This window comes from Uloborus diversus, chromosome 5 (genome assembly GCF_026930045.1).
Source record: "Uloborus diversus isolate 005 chromosome 5, Udiv.v.3.1, whole genome shotgun sequence".
Taxonomy (NCBI): Eukaryota; Metazoa; Arthropoda; class Arachnida; order Araneae; family Uloboridae; genus Uloborus; species Uloborus diversus.
The window spans coordinates 92,483,042-92,505,092 of NC_072735.1; the positions used below are offsets into that span (position 1 = coordinate 92,483,042).

The 22,051-nt window shown below is 32.2% G+C and overlaps 1 protein-coding gene across 2 annotated transcripts in view; it reads left to right on the top strand.

Annotated features, from left to right (window-relative positions):
* The first annotated feature begins 12,836 nt into the window (after positions 1 to 12,836).
* The window catches only part of LOC129222671 (cholinephosphotransferase 1-like), a 35,045-nt gene continuing 25,830 nt past the window's right edge, over positions 12,837 to 22,051 (top strand). The window contains exons 1-5 of one of the 2 annotated variants that reach the window (XM_054857202.1): positions 12,837 to 13,011; positions 15,683 to 15,842; positions 17,023 to 17,152; positions 17,401 to 17,545; positions 19,182 to 19,323. In XM_054857202.1, the coding sequence (XP_054713177.1) occupies positions 15,700 to 15,842; positions 17,023 to 17,152; positions 17,401 to 17,545; positions 19,182 to 19,323 (560 nt within the window). In that variant the 5' untranslated portion in view covers positions 12,837 to 13,011; positions 15,683 to 15,699. Of the gene's footprint in view, positions 13,012 to 13,419; positions 13,536 to 15,682; positions 15,843 to 17,022; positions 17,153 to 17,400; positions 17,546 to 19,181; positions 19,324 to 22,051 lie in introns of those variants that run through there. The other variant, XM_054857204.1, reaches the window with a different exon arrangement.

The following is a 22,051-nucleotide window of genomic DNA, read 5'->3' on the forward strand; positions in this document are numbered from 1 at the left end:
CCACCAATGAACTCACAAGTAGTTACATATCCTGCGGATATTATAATATATTAAATGTCTGTACAGTCGAGTCCCGACTTACTTGAGGGATGCGTTCCAAGACTCCTCGCGTAAGTCGAAATTTCGCGTTTGGAAAAATATATGTATACAAATTTTTTAAAGCATACCAAATACTTTTAGACACTTATAAACATTCCTCAAACTGCTCCAAAGCATTCCTTAACCATACACTACAGTTTCTTGCACAAAGAATTGAACATTTACTGTATTTAAAAAATATAAAACTGTTATTCAAAATGGAATACTTTAAGATGAACAAAATTAATGACCAATGGGATTGAAAGACATAAAATAAAAAAAACACGGTACGCACAGCATGTAGTAAAATTTAAATGACGCACTATAATAGTTCAGTAGATATAGTAATTATATTTAAGCGTTAAAAAATGAAGATAGTGATGATTTATGTTCTATGATCAGATCGTTATTCTTATCTAATACATTTTTACATACGTTTGCTTCGCCTTTATAACGTTTCAATTAGTGGCAACATCTCCTCTTGCCACAACAATCAGATCGGATCAGCAATCTCCTCTTGCTGATCTTTTTATTAATCCACAATATAAGAGCAGCTTCCATTTTCATAATATTTATTGCTAAACTTATCTGCAAGCTTCAATATTGTAACTAAGTTATGAACTTTTTCGGGTATCTTTTTGTTTTGACTTTTAATTGTAAGTGTGAAAGATTCACTCATACTTATTGTCGCGCTATACCGTCGATGTTTTGCAGTTGTTCAAGCATCTCGAGGATCTTAGCTTTTTTTAAAAAAAAATCAAAAACTTTCTTTTTCTTCCCATATTTACAAAGTTTAGGTGAAGGTGACACTAAGGTGCCATTATATTTCATCAACTTTTATATTTAGAACGAAAAAAATAAATAAATGAAAAATGCTGAGTGGTTATTTGATGCACTAGACTAGTTTGGTGTGGGAACTTTGGTTGTCACTGATGATTAAAGGGATGTAATAACATTCACGAAATCAATATTTAGTAGCCAATAACAAAACTACTTCCTTCCAAAAAAATTCGTGTTGTGGGCGAAAAATTCGCGTTAGCTCTAAAATTCAATACTCGTGAAAAATTCGCGTTATAGCCATTTCGCGTAAGTCGAATCGCGTTGTAGCGGGAGTCAACTGTATTTCGAAATTGCGAATGTCTCCATTTTATCAATATAAGGGACACCTCTCCTCCCTCCCCCCCCGTTGTGGGAAACCTCAAAAATCTTCCGATGACATTGTTATAAAGAAGTTAATAATAAATAATTAATTAATCATAATTTGATGAAAATAACGATATAGACTTAGGCACACTGAAAAAACAAACGATTTGTAAACCAAACAACGAACGATCATATAATAAGCATTTAAAAAAATTTTCTCAATTGGTTAATTACTCGTGCTGCAACCTAGCGGACCATTAATTATAAGTACTAAGAAGGAAATAAATCAGAGATTTGTTTCCTTCTTACACCTGACGTTGAATTCAATGCTCTATAACTATCTCTAGGGAATGTTTTTTGTTTATTTCTTACCACCCACAAAAGATTGAAGCTATGAGATATTTTAGATTGTAAAAAAAAAAAAGAAAAAAAGAAATTGACATTTTTTGGTCTTTATTTCCTTCTTAAACCTGCCGATTCAATTGAATATAGGATTAATAAAGTTAAAAATTTTATTGATTATTTTTATCCGTTGATATACGTATTATCATTTAGTAATATTTTTGCGAAATGTAAATTGTTTCAAATTAACAACATTTGAGACATGTAATTTTAACTATTAATGTCACGGCAGTCCTAAAAACAAGATGCTGTATTTCTTGTTTGTACAATGTTTTTGCCAGATGAATTCATCTTTTCTATTTTTGTTTGTTTTTTAGGTCATGTAGAACGACATTGGTAATAATCCATTTCGTAGAAAGCTTTGGAAAATCTCCAACTATGTAAGAAACTGTTGTTTTCAAACAGAAAAGGAGCACCTCTACAGATTTCGTGATCGCTTTTGTAAACACAGGGGAAACAAGTTTATTTTGGAAATGAATTGAAATTGGCTGAGATTCATCATGTCTATACGAAGCCACCGAAAAACAGCACACGGTTAATTCGTGACACTGCCTAGTAGATTTAGTCAAAATTGCATTCAGGACAGCTATTTTGTACTTTTCTTCTTTTTCTTTCTTTTTTTTTAAATTTTTTATTTTGAAGGAAATGTTTCAGTGTAGGGGAAAATCAGGAGCAGTGGTGTCGCACATTGGAGTATTTGACTGAAAATCCTGGCCAGAAGTCCAAAATTAAAAATTTACCCGATTTTTATGAAAATTTATTCTATGATAGTTGACAAACTGGTGCATCGATCGGCACTTGTTTTGGAAACTTGAGTCACGTACATTGCTCATAGCCATGAGCGGATTTATGGAGGGGCAGAGGGGGGCAATGCCCCCCCCCCCCCAGTTTTGGGAGGACTTCATGTAGTAAGAACACATCTTCCAAAAATTAAAAAAAAAAATTATTTTTTCTTTTTTGAATAGTTTAGAAGGGTATGGGTGGATTTATAGGGGGGGGGCATGAGGGGCAATGCCCCCCAGTTTTGGAAGGACTTTATATAGTAACAGCACATCATTCAAAATCTTAAAACAAAAAAATCATGACATTCTTTTTTGAATAGTTCAATGAAAATGAAGAGAAAAGCGAATGTCCTCTTCTGATGGGAGAAAAGAAAAGGAAAAAAAAAACGAATATTAAATACAAATATTACAGCTGTCACTGGGATGCTGAAAATGTGTCTAAATTCACTATTTTGGACTGAAAACCATTTGGGCAAGTATATGAATGAAAATATAGGCTAAACGAGCTATACATTAAGCTGCAACACTTATAATAATTCACGATTATTTTAACAAATTAGAACCTAAAGCAAAGGGGAACCCCCCCCCCCATTCGCGCTAACAGAACAATCTACTCGTTATGATTTGTGTCTACATTTAAAGTATATTTGTGCATAATATTTATGTTCTTAGTAGATTAATTGGCCTTTTGAGAAATTCTAAAAAACATAGTTTTTTTCCTTCTCTCTTTTAAAAAAGAGAGAGAGGGAGAAAATAAATACTATCGCAAACTGAATAAATTTCAGTTATCTGAGTGTTTTGATGAAATGAATCTTTTTACTTAGAGTACAATTTTACTTACTCTATAAATACTGTTTAAAAGTAAGGTAAGTCATAATCTTCTAAGTCTAAGTGAATCAGTCCTTGTCATTATTGAAATCTTAATAATTGAGTCATCAAAAGTTTTGGAAAAATTTGCTGAAATTTTATAAAAGTCTATAAAAGCCTAACAAAGATTGGTAAAATCGTAAAAATCCTTCAACCGTAAAAACTGATGAATTTTCATAAAAATTACAAAAAACATCAAGCAAAAATTTGCAGGTAAGAGTGAATTACAAATGGGGCCGAATTGGCCTATAAGATAAACAAGCTATTGCTTAGGGCCCTGCTTTGAAGTGAGTCCCTAACTCTCAAAAAAATTCATGATTCGTTCCTTAAAAAATGGAAATTGCTTGAAAAAACTAATTTCATTTTTAAGTGCTTGAAAACCTTGAATATTTGGAACCGTGTGGCTACAAACCTTAAATTTTAAAATTTTTATCAAATGGTAGAGGGGGCGGAATGCCAAAATATGTTAAATTCAGCTCATTGCCACATCCTGAATTAAAAATGTAAAAACCATGATTCTCACGTTGGTAACATATTATTTGAAATGAATTTTTGTGACTCACATATTTCATATCTTGCTATTTATTCAATCCCGAATGCAGTATTTTAGAAATTCTTTTGTATTAATTGCTTTTGTCTTATTTCTGCATATTGCCTATCTGTTTAGCACGTAAAAAAATACACACTACTATTCGTTTTCTGCCCCATTTGCAACTGATGAAAAGTTGTTGTCATGAGAAATCTATGGTTTATTTTTTCTTTTAAATTTAAAATAGCTATTTCTCACAAAGTTAGAACAGGACTGTAAAAATGTACAATTAGGTACTAAAATATCAGAGACTGGAAAGTACAAATGAAGTGCATTAAATAATTTTATTTATTCTAGAGTCCTTGAAAGTAATTAGATAAGTCTTTGAAAATCCTAAGCAAAGTAGGCTGCAATTACTTCTACTGCATATTGTTAATCTGTTAAGCCAGGGGAAAAAATGATACATTACCTCTATTCTTTTTCGTTTTCTGTACTACTTATAATTTAAAAAAGGTTGTTGTAATTAGTGATGTTCCGGATATCCGTATCCGTATCCGCGGATAACCGAGGGAAAATAAAGATCTGTATCCGTATCCGTTACTTTTTTGACGGATCTGAAACGGATCATTTCTATTCTAAAAATTTTTAAATATTTTAATAAAAAACTCTTGAATTCCGTATAAATTAGGTTTTTTTCCCTACTTAAATTATAAGGTATCATTTCAGAAACCAATTTGTCCCCCCCCACCCCCGGTTGCAAAAAGGAAGGGGAAATAAGTTCTAAAAGTGTGTATCAGTGTGTCTTTTTGTGGCATTGTAGCTCCTAAACAGATGAACCGATTTTGATAGTTCATTTTTCGTTCAAAAGGTGACTTGATCGAAAGTGTTCTTAGCTTGGCCTCGTTTTTGTACCCCTAATTGAAAGATCGAAGTTTTCTGCGTTTGATATTTATTTGAAACTTCCAACTTATATACAGTAGGAGCTATAATCTTGTTAAGGAAATTTTAAATGCCATTCTAAGGCTTTATACGCGTGATTGGTAGCGATTTCATAGTCAAAACATAAGGAGAAAAAGCTCAATGGTTTAAAATTTTTACCTGCTGTCAGTTCATATTTATTAACAAATGTGTGTTCTGACCCGCAAAGTTCATCTTAATATGAGGTCGGCTCTCTGGGATTTTTTTTTTTTTAAATTTTTAATTTAATATTAGTTTTTGTTATTGATTTGGGGTTTCTGCTATTCTTCATTTTTGTTTTTCTCGGCATCCTTTAAAAAAAAGAGACTAAATTCTTTATTTACTGTTTGTAAAGGTGTTCCCGGCTATGTATTTTGTCTGTCGGAGAAGTTCATTGGAATGGGTCAGCGCTGCATTAATGCTTAGATGGAATGTGAAAAATTATTTTTAGCTTACTCGGTAGATGTAGGATACAGGAGCAAGAGTGTAAAGCTGCTACTGGACAGGCTAGAAATAATTTTTTTCCATTTTATTTCAGCATAAATGTAGCACTGACCCATTCCTTCCAACTCTCCCTCAACTTTAACGGAGATTTCTTTAAAGAGTAAATCATAGTCTTGATTATATTTTTTGCCGCAATTGACATTTTTTGATGAAACTGCCCTTATTTTGACGGGAATACCTTCCATAACAAATCTTACACTTGGATAGTTGAATTGGGTTAAAAAAAAATTTGAGATCCGTATCCGCGGATCTACTTTTTTTAACGATCCGGCACATCACTAGTTGTAATAGTTGTTTTCCACTAGTTATTTTTTCTTCCAAACTTAAAATGGCTGTTTCTTACAAAGTTTCAACAATACTGTACAACTGTATAATCTAGTTATCAATTTCTATGTTTATCCAGTTAACCTTTACAAGGCTTCAAAATGCAGAATTTTATATCCATTTTACAAAAATTTCTCCGGGGAAGAAGCCTCCGGCAACCAAAAGGAGATATACTATTTCCCACTTAAAAGGGAACCCTGCGTCACTCTCTTGATACCAGTTCCCTCTCTTAAGGTCAATTCAAAAAGGATAGCATGAAAACACACATTAATGAAAACGACACACAAAAAAGTAAAGCATGGACTAGTGCATCACAGGAAACAAACAAAAACATGAGAATGGGGGCAATAAAGATGTTGCTAAAAAAAAAAAAAAAAAAAAAATCCTGCCTCCCCCCCCCCCCCCCCAGGAACTCAGTCCTAAATCCGCCTATGCTCATAGCCTCGGTAAAAGATGAGATTTCTACAAGAATTTTCACTTTTTTGTTACTTTCAGCTTAATTATTACGTTGAAATGTAGATTTCTTGTGGCTTTGTAAATGAATGAAATTGAACCAAATCAATTTTACGGGATAAAAAAATGTCAGGGTTTTGTGCTAATTATAAATCAAAGTAGATATTTTTATTTTCTTTTTGTGAAAAAAAAAAAAAAAAAAGAAAACTTGGAACCTGAGATTTTTTAAGTCCTTCCGCCTTAATTTATAACTAGAGAAAGCTTTTTAAATGGGCGTCGGGCTTCGTCGGACTGTTTTGAAAGTTGCATCGTATTTGGCAAAGTCTCTAGTACTAATTTCAGCAAAAAAATCTTCCGCCTCCAGCTGCTCTTTTTTTTTAAAATGAATTTTCAAAAAAAAAAAAGTGCATAATCTGATCGTTTTGTGACAAGTCATGATTTTAAACTGAATTTACCTACAAAGATTCAATAAATTTGTAAAAAGTTACCATAAGCGCTACTGAATGAAAAGATCGACATATTTGAGCGCACAAACAACAATAAAATTTCAGACACGAGTTACAGGGTTACGAGAAACCGCTTCATCAATGTATAAAGATGTAAGCTATGGAATGAGAATCATCCAATTAATTTCGAAACTCTTACCTTTATGCATCGCTAAAGAGATTCTTTGCACCTCTAAAACATATGTTTGCTGTCATTTATGTTAATTTTCTCATGTACGTTAATGAGTTAATAAGTTAAATTATTTTGTGATCTCGCTAAGAAAATTTGCTCTTCCTTAAAATTGAAACAGATTTTAGATAAAATAAATAAATATTTATATTTTTTCAGATCAGTGCTGCAAATAATGTGCCGGGGGAGGGTGGTCTTTTCCTCCTTATACGTAGCATAAGGGGGAAAAGACTCCCCCCCCCCACACACACTCGCTAACGTTAAAAGACAATTGTAATTGTCTCCTAAAAGAGCAGAAGAAAAATCGAAAATATGATTGAAAGACCAACAGTTCTTGACATAATTTTCATGTTCTTTAATACGGAATAAAGAACATGAAAATTATCTCAAGAAGCAAGATTTAAAACGTTCCTCAATTGCACAATACTGTTGGTCTTTCAATTATATTTTCGATTTTTCTTCTGCCTTGGTTATTCATGGGTGTTCCTCGATTTATGATTTAGATTTTTTGGGAATACTATTACATTTGGAAAAATTCTGCTTCAATAGGTAATGATTTGTCGAGTACTCCCCCTTTCCCCAGTGTTTGGAAATCTTATCTTAAAAAACTTTTTTCTGTTTGTGACGTTTTTCCACACTATAAGTGTCGTTGTTGTTCTGTGACGCATGTGTTTCCGGTTTCCATGCCTATTTACTTTGCTGCCTTCCATTTTTTGTTTATTTATCGTTCGGTTTACATTGTGTGGACTTTTAGTTCTTCTTTTTTGCACTGATAAAGGGGCTTGCATGTGACAGCTCCGAAATAGTTGTTCGCAAATTTTTTAACTCTTTTATACTACTTTATTTGTACTTCATACACATAGTTGTCATTTTTACTCATTCCATAGTACAAAGTTTTCGACTGTTTTTTTACAGAAAAAAAGGTTCTTTAGAACCCCGAAACCCTTGGCTTCAATTCTTTTTGTGCATGATTAACTCAGGGTTTTAATGATTGAAACCAAACGAAAAGAATAAAAATGATTATTTTTTTGGTTTCAAATTAGTGTTTTGTACAAAATACTAGGATTTTTTAACCACTTTTTTTTTCCTCGAACAGTACACTTAATTACATATCTTCAAAAGAAAATCGCATCAAACATGTTTACTTATAACTTGTCTAAGCATTATTTGGCAAGCAGCCAACTGTGGCATCCATTTCCGTCGAGTGAAAATTATTGAAATTTTTTTTTCAACTCTTAGAAAAAAAATTCATTATAAATCAGTGAAACAACATAACTTCACCGTTTTCACTGTAAATGAAGGTAAGGTGTTTATATTATTTCCTTAAAAAGTTTCAGAGCATAACATTATTAGAATATCGGATCAGGAATTTTAGTTTAAATTGATTGAATAATTGAAAAAAGTTGAAAAAGTGTAACCTCCCTTTGTAATTTCCTAGAAATTCAATTAATTACGATAGAACTTCAAACAAGCCATATTATTGAAGAGAATTATTTTTCATATCTAGTGATGCATTGGGTTTTTTTCTACGTTTACTAGAATCGTTTTTACGGTCGTAAACATGCAAAAGTCTAAACCGTGGATAAAATATAAATATTTCATTTTCTAATTCAAATTTTAAAAATCTAGTTTCAAATTGTAACATCAGAACTTTCAGACAACTTGTATATCAAGTTTCGTGTCTATAAGCGGGATAGCTTCGCCGTACAGCGCACAAACGCACATAAGGGTATCGCCTTCAGAAGAGTGAAAATTTTAAATAGTTTTGGCCAGGATTTTTAGTCAAATACTCCGCTGTGCGTCGCGAGGAATTTTTTATGGAGAGGATTTTTATTTATTTTCACACATATGTAACACTAGGTAGATAGAGAAAAAGATATATATATATATATATATATATATATATATATATATATATATATATAGGGAGAGAGAGAAGGAGAGAACTAGATAAACAGATCTATAGATAGAGATCGATAGATAGATAGATTGATAAAATAGTTGAGCGGTAGATGCACATGAAAAATTTATTTCTTTGTAAAATATTTTTTGTTCGGCGTTGCACTCTTATAAGCTTTATTTCACTATGAGAGTGCTAATAATACCCCTGCCTCCTACATCCCTCTTTGCTACGACACTTTTAGAGAAGAATGAGATAATGCTGCATTTATGCCGAAAAAAATACTTCTGTATTTGGGGAAAATCTAGCCTGGCAGCGTCGTAATGCTGTGATTAGGATCTGCCTATAGCCTTTACAATGCTGCAATGTTGGATTTAAACCGACTATAGTTTGTCCAGTAGATGTAGCAGCAAGAGTCTGAAACCTAGCTCTAACTGAGTTTTTACTACTTCGATTAAACACAAAAGAAAAAAAAAAACATAATGGGGAGAGCCCCAAACCGCATTCCAACGTTATAAGAGATGGTCTATAATTGCGTAACTTTAGCTCTTTACTTTTTGAAAGCTTCTAGGAGAGAGTCCATGAGTCCCATTCCTCCCGACAAAGATGGCTTACAATCCCAGTAAGCAAAATATCTTGCCTCAGTATTACATAAAGGTTGACATGCAAGAAAAATCATCTTGCATTAATGCTGCCTCAATCTTGTTATGTTACTCCATTTATGCTGTCAGCAGGCTGCCACAATATTGACTGACAAGGTGTATGCAGCATAATATCAGGAAAATAACAAGGTAGGTTGCTTTTGTAATATTGCATACGTACTGATATGACAGGATAATATCAAGATGCTGTCATGACAGCATAAAATCAAGGTCTAGGCAAGATGATCTTGCTTTTGTAATCTTGCATACGTATTGATATGACAGGATAATATCAAGATGTTGTCATGACAGCATGAAATCAAGGTCTAGGCAAGATGATCTTGCTTTTGTAATATTGCATACGTATTGATATGACAGGAAAATGTCAGGATACATTGACATGACAGTATGAAATCAGCACGTTTGCAAGGTGTTTTATCTATTTATTTATTTGTATTATTTTTCACTTTAAACTCGCGAGAATTAAATTTCATTCTTTAATTATTTCTGTTATTCTTCAAGATAGTTTCTAGCCTAAGAATATTTTCTAAAAGCTGACATCTGATCGAAAATTCATATAAAGGTATTAATAGTACTCGCAATTTAATTTAAAGAATGAAGTTTCTTCGTTTTGCGTAATACTTGACTTATTTTTTAAATTCATGCTTCTAATTGTATTATAAAGACATAAAATGCCTAGTTAGGAATAATTGCGGAAGATTTTATAGCACATTTAATAGTAAAGATAGCAAAATAATAAATAAATAAATAAATACAATAAAGTACATTTCCAAACAGATGTCAGCATTAAAAATATCCATGAACAAAACATATGAATTTATCATAAAGAATAACATAAATAACCATTGAATAAAATTAATCTTACTCGTGAGATTGAAGTGATAATACGAAATTCTGGACTTCATGTCCTTTTTTTCAAAATCTAAGGACGAAAAAAGTAATTTTCGGCCATTTCTAACATTGATCGGACATCGTCTGCGATATGACTTGTTTAGTACTACATTAATAAACAAATGCAGTTATCATTCATTCATAAGTTATTCCTAAAACAATACTATTCCACACTAATAACTAAGCAACCAACTTAACGAAGCCTAAAGATTGCAACGCCACGTGCTCTGAACCGACTGAATCGAAGGTCGAAGGAGGAAAATGTGCCAGCAATGCGAGGGACGCTGGGTAGAAAGAACTGTGCGCATGCGCAAGTATCGACGAAAGTCCACCTGTTCTATTGTGTACTAATTACCTTGACGGCGACAGCATGAAATCAATATCATCTTGACGGCGTCAACATGTATGCAATGTTGTTATTGTAAGGTAATATCAATATTGATATTTTAAGATGAATGCAATGTTGCATACGTGTTGTTATTGTAATATTACTTTTTAATCTTTATGCAAGCTTTATGCAGTATGAAACACGTCAATATTGACGCCATCAGTATAATATCAACATCTGTCAAGGTTGATGCAAGAAATTTTGCTAGTAGGGATTACTTTTATAGGACACATCAATCTCGAAAATTATGACTCATCAAAGATGGTCCAAATTTGCCTTTCGAGGACTTCAGTTCTGTGAAACATTTCCAGGAGCGCGTCCTGAACCACATTCCCAACGTCATCAAAATATTGTGGTTGCGCTTTTAGGACTTCAATTCCAAAAAACTCTTGGAGGAGGCCCGAATTCTGCCCTTTTCTCTTACGTTATCATAGATCACCTACAATTGCGTTTTCAGGACTTCAATTTAGAACATTTTTCTCGTGAAACGAACCCCTCCTAACATCATTAAAAATCGTATAAGACTTTATTTTTAGGACTTCTCAGTTTCGTCCCCTCTCCTGGAAATTTCGTTGAACTGAAGCGTTAAAAACTCAATTTTAGGCGATCTTCGAAAGACGTTCAGAGGAATGGATATCAGAAGTTTTTTCCTGCAGGGAACAATGACGTTTCTATAACTTTGATTGCTAAAAACCCTTTGAGTTTTAATCCCTCCCCCGCTCTAAACATAATTTTCAAATTGTTGTTTAAAAATGAAGCTTACATTCAGAATAGGTAGTGTTGAATTTATTTTCGAGGGGAGAGAGATCGCTCCCCAGATCGATGTATAATAACCCCCTTCCCCGATACCACAGGTCTGAAAGAAACACTGATTTTAAGCAGGAGTCGAGGGAAAATTAAAATTACTCGTTGTGAGAAATAGGATTTTAATATTTTCAATCTTAAAGTGTGAATTTTATAAGAATAAAAGCTTCTGCATGGCGATGGCTTCACAACAGAATCTTCAGGGGGCGGTGGTTCCAGGCCAGAATGAACAGAATTAACCAACTCCAGGGGTGCCCACACAGGAAGGGTCATATGGCGCAGACGGCGACATTGAAATGGGGGGAGGGTGTTTTGAGGGGTATTTTTCTCCTTTTTGGGTGAACTTGCTTTGGGAAGGGGGGGGGGATCTTCGTGATATTTATGGGATGGGGGGGGGTTGCCCATATACTCTTAGAGGGGTGGGCACACCCCTGATGCCAACTCTGATACTTGGCAATGAAAAAAAAGGCAATTTCATGCTTAATTTTAAACATATAGTCATGCACACAAAAAAAATCGATTACTCGATAAAAATCTTTTGATAGAGGATAGCATTACTTTTATTCCCATTATGGGAGTTTCATTTGGAGTTTCAAAAAGGAAGGGTCCGGACAGGCCCGTTATTTAGACGATCAGAGGGGAGGGGGGGGGGGTCCAATTGAGCCCTGGATTTTAGAAACAAAGGGTAAATATGCATTTTTTGTATGAATTTCGTTGTTTTTACCTGTATCATGTACATTGAATACGAATCATTTACTCCCGCCCCCGGATTTTTGAAATGACGGGCCTCGAACAGGACCCAGGACCGCTTGCAAAACTACTAAGATCCCCGCGCCACATTCTAAAAACGCTGGTCGATCTGTGAACAAAAGAGCTCCACTAACTTTGCACAGGGATCCGCAAGTGTCACCGCCGCTATTGCCCATATAATTCGTCTGTTTGATCTGTAGCAGACGAATTAATTGGACCATTGCCACCGTTGGGGAAAGAAATTAAATACACATTCGCTAGTTTCGGAATCTTTTTTTCTAGCAGACGACGAATCGCACAGAATAGATAGCACTCCAGTTTGGTTCCAGCTTTTTGAAAACTATTTTGGTTCTTTGTCATTTTGTTATTCATTTTTAAAAAACAAGAAAAGTTTGTCTTGAAACAGAGTTCGGGTTTAACATTAACATCCACTAAGAAAAATGTAAAAAGCATTGGTAGCAGCGCTTTGATGAGGTAGCAACAGTTACTTTTAATATCTTATTGAATCTGAGATCTTTTAACTTTTATTAGTTTTGAAACATTTTACTCTTTTAACGCAACAACTGATAATCGTAAATCAGAAAAGGCGCCGCACGATGGACTGTATTATGACGTTTTTCTAATGACCAATTATAGTTCTGCTTTCCTGTGATGTAATCTCTGATGCAAAGGTAAAGAAAAACGACAACAGCGCCTCAGATTTGTAATTTATTTAATGGCTGGATTCTGTTAGGAGTAGAAGTTTTGGCGAGAGCTTAAGTGCAACATAGTGAAAAAACGTTTAAGTTTTAAATATTAATAACTATCTTTTGTGTGTTCAGTTTCTTTTTAATTGGTTACACTTATCAAAAAAGACTGTGGAACCCTTCCATTCTATACACAGCTGTGAATTGTGCTCCTAGGTTCGTATTGATTGACTTGATTCAGCTTAATCGAACATTGAAATTTGTGTTAAAAATATGACGTAAAAAATGTAAAAACAACAAACTCGTTTATCTCCTGCAGCCAATAAACAGCAAATTTGATTTTTGTTTCGTAAAATGTTAAAGCTTTGAGACATTTGATGAATAATGAATTCTTATACGAATGATTATTGTACTGCTTTTTCATAAACTTTTGAAATAAAAGAAAAGTTAGCTAAATTATTATTAAAGTTCTTTAGTGGAAACCTTTAGTTCTGTAAAAACGTACTTTTAAATCTTGTTTAAAAGAAGGAGAACAAAAATCAGCACATGCTTGGTATGTTCGATATTTTTTTTTAAACAATGTTTTTAGCACTAAAGTAAATTTGTTTCAGTTAGAAGTGTATACTTAGCTGGAATTATAAACAAAATTCTGAGAATAAAATACTTTTCAGTTTGATGTTGAAATAAGTTTTTTCATTCGAAATTCGTCAGACCCGAACTGCAATTTATGGTTTAAAAAGGTGATAGACCCTAGGTGACTAGATAATCTTTAATAAATTTGTATGTATTGAGTAAAAAGAATAGGAAAATAATTAACAAAAATCATACATTCAATCTCTGTCTATTTAAACCTGCAACAATAAAACATAGAAATTAAATAATATAGTAACTTTTCAAACCTATATTTGCTGTTTGTACCTTTGCTTTTTCTGAAGCAAAGCAACATTAAAAATGAACATATTTATTCAAAAGCAGTTGTGATTCAATTTGTTCAAAAATTGGACCTTGTGTAAAAGAAAAAATAAATAAATAAATAAATAAAATTAAGCTGTTGAGAAGTAAATGAAAGAGGAATTATTTTGTGCCGGTTATTAATTATTGTTTTTGGATCTAAAGTCTCAAAACTTTTTGCTTTATAGTTAAGCATTGTTTTGTGTCCTTGATGCTCATGTTTGCAGTATTTTTTTCCTTCTTGATTTCTTGATTCGGGGTTGTACACTTAATGCAGATTTTAACTTATAAAGCAAAAACCACACCCTCTAACCAGGGTTTGAAACTATTATGATATTTTGATTATCGGAAATTTTCAATCAGCATAACGTAAAGTTTTTAATTAACTATCCTCAAATCACTGTTTATTTTCTTATATATTATTATTGTTGTATTATACTGAAAGACTTATAACTAATGTTTCTTCCATTATTTATGCATGAATATACTTTTTATGTAAGAATATATGTGCTTAAAATTATATTTATGTATGAATGATATTTACAATCATTTGTACTTATGGTGACAGAGATGGTACTAGTAGCTCTGGTAGGTGCTGCCTTACTGAAAGATTTAGAAAAAAATTTCAATAAAAGCCCACTTTGGGTCTGAACTTGAAAACATTTTGCTCAGAACTTTAGAAAATCCACTTATATCCCTTTGCTTCTCACTACCTCATATATGCAATATTAGGCTTGCCAGATTTCTGAAATGTTCAACTGGGACACTGGAATATCCCCCCCCCCCAGCATCACTCATAATCAAAAGAGTACACACCTGTGACTGATTTTGGATTGTAGGGGCAGTTTATTCTCAATGCTATGAATAAATAGTCTAAAACGGGTGAAAAATGACATAAGCAAATAAAATTTTAACATTTCACTTCTAGACATATTTACAATTTTAGTTAGAAAAAAGAATTTAAATGAGGAACAAAAAATTGAACACTATTTAGATGTACTTTTCATTTTATAGAACTTTTTAAAACAATCTCTTGGTTTTAATCTTGTTGTAAAAAGCCTCACAAGCTAATCCGGTATAAATTTTACTAGTCAATGTTACAAATGATAAAGTAATTATCCCCTAAATAATCCTTTACAGTTAATTATTTTTAGACTTTTTGGTCATTTGTTATCAAATTTATCTTTTTCTGGGAGGTGAAGTAAACCGGCCAGGACACTGGGGTCTGAACACTGGGTCTGAAAACCAGGACATCTGGCAGGTCTATGCAATATGCATGCCCCCTGTAAAAATGAGACTAACATTGAATTTTTCCTTAAATTAACTTAGTTAAAGGTTAATTTAGTTTGTACTTGAGAAATTATTTCCTGGAAGGAACTTATAAAACATAAGTTTAAAAAATAAAGAGGATCCTAGATCTAACAAGAACAGAAGAGGGTGTTAGGACAATTTCCAAGCAAGGAGAGATATATTTTCAAGAAACTAGGCTATTTTACGTTTTATCCATAATGAATGAGGTTCATGTCCCAGCAAGCATGAATTAGAGAAGCGAGGTAGGGTACTAGTTCAGCGTTTTGCTCTGAAGCTCATTTGTGATTTGACTGTCTACTTGTTCTTGCTTGCATTTACAAGAATATTGAAAAGACACAAGGGGGTACTGATAAAAATGTGATAATTTTTTTATGAATAGTAGCTATAATTATTTACAATATATATGCAAAAATCTTGAGAACTCTACCTAAGTGTGGGAAGCAAAATCGCAGAATGTTATAAACAGTACAAATTAACTTTAATACTCATAAATTTGTTCTTTTGATTACATTGTGTCATTTTCCTTTCTGTCTGATTTTATCTCCTTTTATTTGTATAATTAGTTACATTTGTATCATTTTGCTCTTTCATCTATCTATAATTTACATTATATTTTGTTTTACAGGTTCACATTTCCATAGCATGTACTCCAAAGAAAGCAAAAAAAGTTCCATTAGCAATCCTGGATGGATTCTACTTCCAGAACAAATTGATGTCTTGAGTAAAAAACCTTATGCTTACAATGCTACTGCTGGCTCCATTTTGGAATTACTTTTCTTGCAGAAGTAATATGGCCTTGAATATTTCAGCTTTTATTTGTAGTATTTATAAAAATGCAGAGTCTGAACGTTTGTTACAGCAAAACTTGAAGTAGTTGATAGATTTAAAATTTCTACACGATGTTTTTTTCAAGAGAAGAGTGCATTTTTATACCTATTACCTCAACATTCTAAGTGTTATGCAAGGTTTAATTAAAAATAATATCTGAAAAATGATTCATAGCCTGTTTATAATCATTTGTGAGCAGTCACACTATTTGATTCATTTAAAATGGCATCTAGATTCTACACTTTGATACTGCAAAACTTATCCTAAGCATTATCATGGTGTTTAAAATTAAATTCCTGTCACTAAAACTGATTTGTAAATTTTTGTTTAAAAATTTAACATTTTTTTTTCTACGTGAACTGTTTTATCCTAACAAGCTACCCAGTTTAGTTCACAGCTTTTTGTTATCATAAAAAAGTAATTTTAACGAGTTGATTCTTTATTTCTGTAATTATTTCTTGATTTTTAGAAACTGATTTTTTTTGGATTTAATATTTTCCTTTTCAATACTTAAAATTCCTTTTATGCAGGAAAAGTAGTTTAAACCCTGGTATGTGCGTGATTCAACTGACATTAGCCACATTCACAACACACTTTTCGACCCTGTAAGTAACCGATTCGGCTCCGCAAAAAAAGATCGAAAAATTCCCTGTTTCCATGCAAAAAGAGGTTTTTCATTGTACGAGAGAAAACGGTTTTTACCCAGCATCCTTAGTGGCCACATTCAGCAAGTAGACGAACTTAATTCGCCTAATGCATTCTGGGTAAAAACTCCGCTTTCACTCCAGAAGGAAGCAGGAGGAGAAAAATTCAACATATACCCCGCAAATAACCGGAATGCGGTGAAAAGCAGGTTTTTTCCGGGGTCGAAAGGGTCCATGGAACTGGCCCTATTGTTAAACATCTTGTACTTACATTTTTGTCCTTCTAGCATATGATGCTCATGAAATGTACTTTTCTTAAGTAAATCTTTTATAAACTCCTGCTTGTTTACCATTAATGAAAGCAGAACGATTACATAAACAGCAGCTTTTGCTTACCCCCTGAATTAAAATTTTTTTAGACACTGTTTCTACATTACATGAAATTTTTTTTCAATTTGTGATCATTAACATTATTTTTTAAATCTTTTTTTAGATTCTGGACGTGGTTTGCGAAATATATTCCAACTCGAGTAGCGCCTTGTGTTCTTACTTGTCTAGGATTGGGCATTAATCTTAGCTGCTGTCTGACACTCCTATATTTTAGCCCAGATGCTAGAACAGAAGTTAGTGTTCAATTCTTTTTGATGCTAGTAAATTATGAGTAACATGCTAGGAGTAATTTAAAAATTAGTATGATTTTGATTATGTTTCTTCTTAGCTATGTTAGCATACTTTTCATATAATGTAGAATGCTTCCCCAAGATTTTTTTGAAATTGTGTTTATTTAATCAAACTTTTTAATTTAAAAGATCTTGCAGATCTCATGGGATGTACACATTTTTTTCTTCAACTTAATTTTCTTTTTATGTAGGCTCCATCCTGGGTTTATGTGCTTTGTGCTGTAGGTGTATTATTATATCAAACACTTGATGCTTTGGATGGGAAACAAGCCATCAAAGTGCAAGACACTCAAATTGAAGAAGTATATGACCATGGATGTGATGCTATTTCAACTGGTAAGTTTTGCTTTGTATCTGAAGGGCTTTAAATTTCAGGATATTCATTAAGTTGCATTTTTAAATGTTGAAATTATTAAACATTATTAAAAATATTTCACTTCCCACAAAAACCTTGTAGGGCCACTTCTCCACATGAGAATTTTTTTTTTTTTTAATGAGGAATCCATGGTTAAGACCAGACTTGTAGCAACAAGGTCATTTGGAGGCATTGGCAGCAGTCTGTGAGGCAGATAGAAAATTCTAAAATTGTCTGCAAAATAAACCAGTATTAAATTAATCGTAAAATTTAAATCAGCACAGATATGCTTAAAATGAGATGTAAATCTTAAAAACCATATGCCTAGGCTACCTGTCAATTATATCCCAGATATATGGTACAAAACTTTGCTTGCTAAAATGAAAAAAACTTTTTTTTGCTATAAAAATTTTAGGTTTTATTTTTCTTTTCCAACTAAAAAATACTTGCAAACTTCCTCAAGAATCTGCAGCATTCTTCACAGCATCACTCGGTTCCTGCTACCAGGCTAGAGGGTTGAAGACACCATCATTCAAATAATGCCATACAAAAGGCATTTATTGTTGGATGACACAAACAGAAAATACGCAAGTAGACAACATAAATACAATTCACTTTTACAACTAAATTCTGTTCAGCATTTTTAGGCCTTGTCACACGTTTCTATTCCTGCAGGTGTATGTGTACATAGTTCTATGATAGTCAATTAGCCATTAAAGTTAGAGAAAATGCCTAATATATATATATATATATATATATATATATATATATATATATACACGTATACATACATTCATATATTTGGTGGAATGCAACTCTGAAATCGGACAATGTTTGAAAAAATACTCAAATCTCGAATGAATCACTGACAAAAGAGCCAAGTCTGAAATGGTGGGTTATTTCAAAGTTAGCATGCCTGAATTTGATCAGTTCGTGATGCGACAAATCAAAAACACCTTCACATAGATAAATCGACCAAATAAAAGTTAAAAAACGTTTTAATTTTAAATAATTGATTAAATAAAATTAATGAAATGATTGTAAGTAAAACATAATAAAATAATAAAGAATGGAACAAGTTATGAAACATGCAGTTTTTTTTTTTTTGGAGGCGAAACTGTGATGGCACTTTTTGAGTTGCATTTAATGACGGAAGTTACCCACTTCTGTCTTTTACTGTTGCATTGTTTTTCGCAATTGCAGTGAACGAAACCTTGTGAGCTTCCTGATTCTGGGGAAACTAGTTCGGAGTGAGTGTACGAATTTCAGAACATCTTTTTTGGATAGAAAATGTTTTTAGTAGATTGATATTCTTTTCTGGAGTACAACTTCTGTAATATTACAAATTTCATGCTGAGTTTGTACAGGGCATGATCGTTCACTTCCTTATTACATTTTTGGTTTTGGCTCTTAATCTGTCAAGTCTTTAAAATTGAGAAACCTGGTTATCAAGTCAGACATCATTGATATCCTTGTTTTAACTATTTCAATTTTAAATAAAAATATGCATAATTATTTATAATAAATTAACAGAAACACAGCCACTTTTCTGTTCATAATAATTAACGTATACTGCTTTTTGAAATTTTCTTAATTTTCGTCCTTTTGAATTTATAGTTTTTGTGGGTCTTACAACTGCCGCAGCTTGTCAACTGGGAAACTGTCCCATCCTGATGTTTTCATTTTTCATTACTTCCATGATTGCATTTTATACAACTCATTGGCAAGATCATGTGACTCATGTTATGATTTTTGGGAAGTAAGTATTTATCTTTATTTTATTTTATTTTTTTTTTTTGCATGTTGTTAAATATATAATGCTTTATTTTTTGAAAAAAAGAATCAAAACCTTATTCTTAAGTAGGAAAACAATAGACAAATTTTAACTTGCATTGGTGTTAAGTTTTTCTTTATGAGGTTTAAAGGTGTCAGTTTTAGCAAGAAAAATTAAAACTCATTATTTTAAATTTTTAACTTTAATGACAAAAAATTAAGCTCAGTGGTGCAACTGTGTCCATCTAAGTTTTTGTGATTGAGGGCTCTGAGGTGCAATGTTCTGGTTAGGTGGTCAGTCGAACGTGGAACCCACAGTGCAGCAGCCTACAAAGGTCAAAAACTGGAAATGTATTAATTGCAAAAATATATTATTTTTTAAACATTTTTTATAGGCAACAATACCTTTTAGGCTCCACTACTCTAATTATTTTCTAGTATTTTTTAAGTAATTGTGTTATTTTTTAAAACTTTGAATGGTTAGTGTAGAATAGGAGGATTTTTACTGAACCTCCATATATATATTTTTTAAAAGTATCCAGACCCCAATTAAATTTACTAATGTTTAGTTACCAAGTATGCTTGATACTCATTGTATCAACTCACTGAAAGGATGAAAAGCTCAGTCGACTGTGTCCAACAAGGGAATAGCACCCAGGTCTGTGGCAGGCATGACAGTGCAAAGTGCTCCACTAATCCACTGGGCTTCAACTTTAATTGCAACTATTCTAAAATTTTTGATATGAATTTTTCTTGTGTTATTTGCATCTGTGATTTGTTGCCCAATATTGGAACACCCATGTCTGTTATCTTCTCTTTTTGATTTTGTTATATTACTGAAACAATTTTTTTCCCATCTTCTGTTTTCTTTCATCATGTGCAGACAATGTTATTTTTTGTGTGCTGCTATTTAGTCTGGACTTTAATTTATGCTAACTTTTTTGGTTTTTTTTTACTTATGTACAGAGTTCCGCTATTTTTACTTTTGTACAACTATCCAGTTTAGTTCTAAAATTTCATTACCATGTTACTCTTTTGTCCTTTATTACATAAAATAAACGGAAGAATCAATCAATGAATGAGGTTACAGTAGGGAACAATTATTTTCCAAAGTAGAATTATCTGCCATTTTCTATGAAGATGATCCTTTCTTAAGAAAAATTAGCTCAACGAAGAAAAAATATTCTCTAAGCTCATTGTAGCATCTTTTCGATTGTTGCACACAAAGAGCTTAACTTCAAATTAAATGTTTTATTTAATTTTTTATTATGAGGTGGAGTTATTGAATTCACATAAGAATCACCTGTGTTCCTTATAATTTTGAAAAGACTAAGTAATGCCAAATAAATAGAAATGCTATAAATTGCTTTAATTTGTCATCTGCTTATTTAAAAAAACATCTTTTGTGTTACTTATGAGAAGTTATAAGCTATGATTTAAAAAAAGTTTCGTAAGTTGGTTGCTATGGTTTACCCTCTTTTTGCTGCTGGTATGTTTTGCATTAATTTTTTGCAATTGATTTTGTGTTAGTTTTGTTTTGACAAATTTTGAAAAGAAAATCAGCATTAAAAGTTTTGAGACTTTCTTTTCTTTCTTTTTTTCAAATTTCTTTTTTATTTACTTGTTTTTCTATTTTTATTTAAAATTTTTTTATGTAGGGTATTCCTGGATGTGAAAGCATACGTTGAGTTAAAATAATGATTCACCTTAGAAACACTCAACTGTGATGTATCACTTAAAAGCATTAAATTAGAATGTATCATTTTGAAAACATTAAATTTCCTTAAAATGTTCTCCAATGCAATAAGTATCATTCAAACCTTAAAAAATTTTTTTTTTATTACTATTGAGCACTAATATATGGTGTTGACTAGAATTATGTAATCCAAGCATTTTTCAAAATAATAGTTTTCATTTTTTTAATAACTGTAGTAAGTGATTTTGGTATTTTGATTGCTAGAAAATTGTTCAGTCAATAAAAGTTGTGATATTTTATAAATTCAAACTATTCATTGTTTTGACTAGCTGAATTTGACTATCATTATATTTAAAAAAAAAAAAAAAAATCTTTTGTCAGTATACTCCAAGCTTTATTTGCAGGCGTAGGAATTGTCCTAAAAATCCTAAAATTTCAATTTTGTCCTAAAATTTAGAGTTTTGTCTTCAAATTTTCGTTATTTTATTCCCTACTTGTGCAGGGTTCATAAAAAGTGATACTTTTCATGATGATATGCCTATATTTTAGGGTAAAATAAACTTGGTAGACCCTAAGAAATTTTCTCTGGAAAAAAAAAATCTATGCCATTGCTCCCTTTTTTCTGGTGAAAGGAAATGAAAGGGGGGGGGGAGTGAGTGCAGTTAACCAAAACATACGCTCAATATAAAGCTGTTTGTTTTATCTATACTTATTAACTCTTGCAGTCATTCTTCTTCTAAAAAAGGTATAAAAATAAAATAATAAAGAAACTAAAAACTGCTGTGTAGCCAATGGTTGCAGAAAAAGAGTTAGGAAAAAAGAACAGGATATGATATTTTCGATTTTTTTCCCCTTTGAAAATAATTGAAAAATGTGTTGACGGGGGGGAGGGGAGTATTCTCATTTCCCTCAAATTTCAGTTCTGTAGTAAGATGGGGGGGGGGGGAGGGGGAATGAAGGGTGTCATAGCTTATTGAAATAAAATAAATACAATGTGTTGAGTTAAAACCCAAATGTA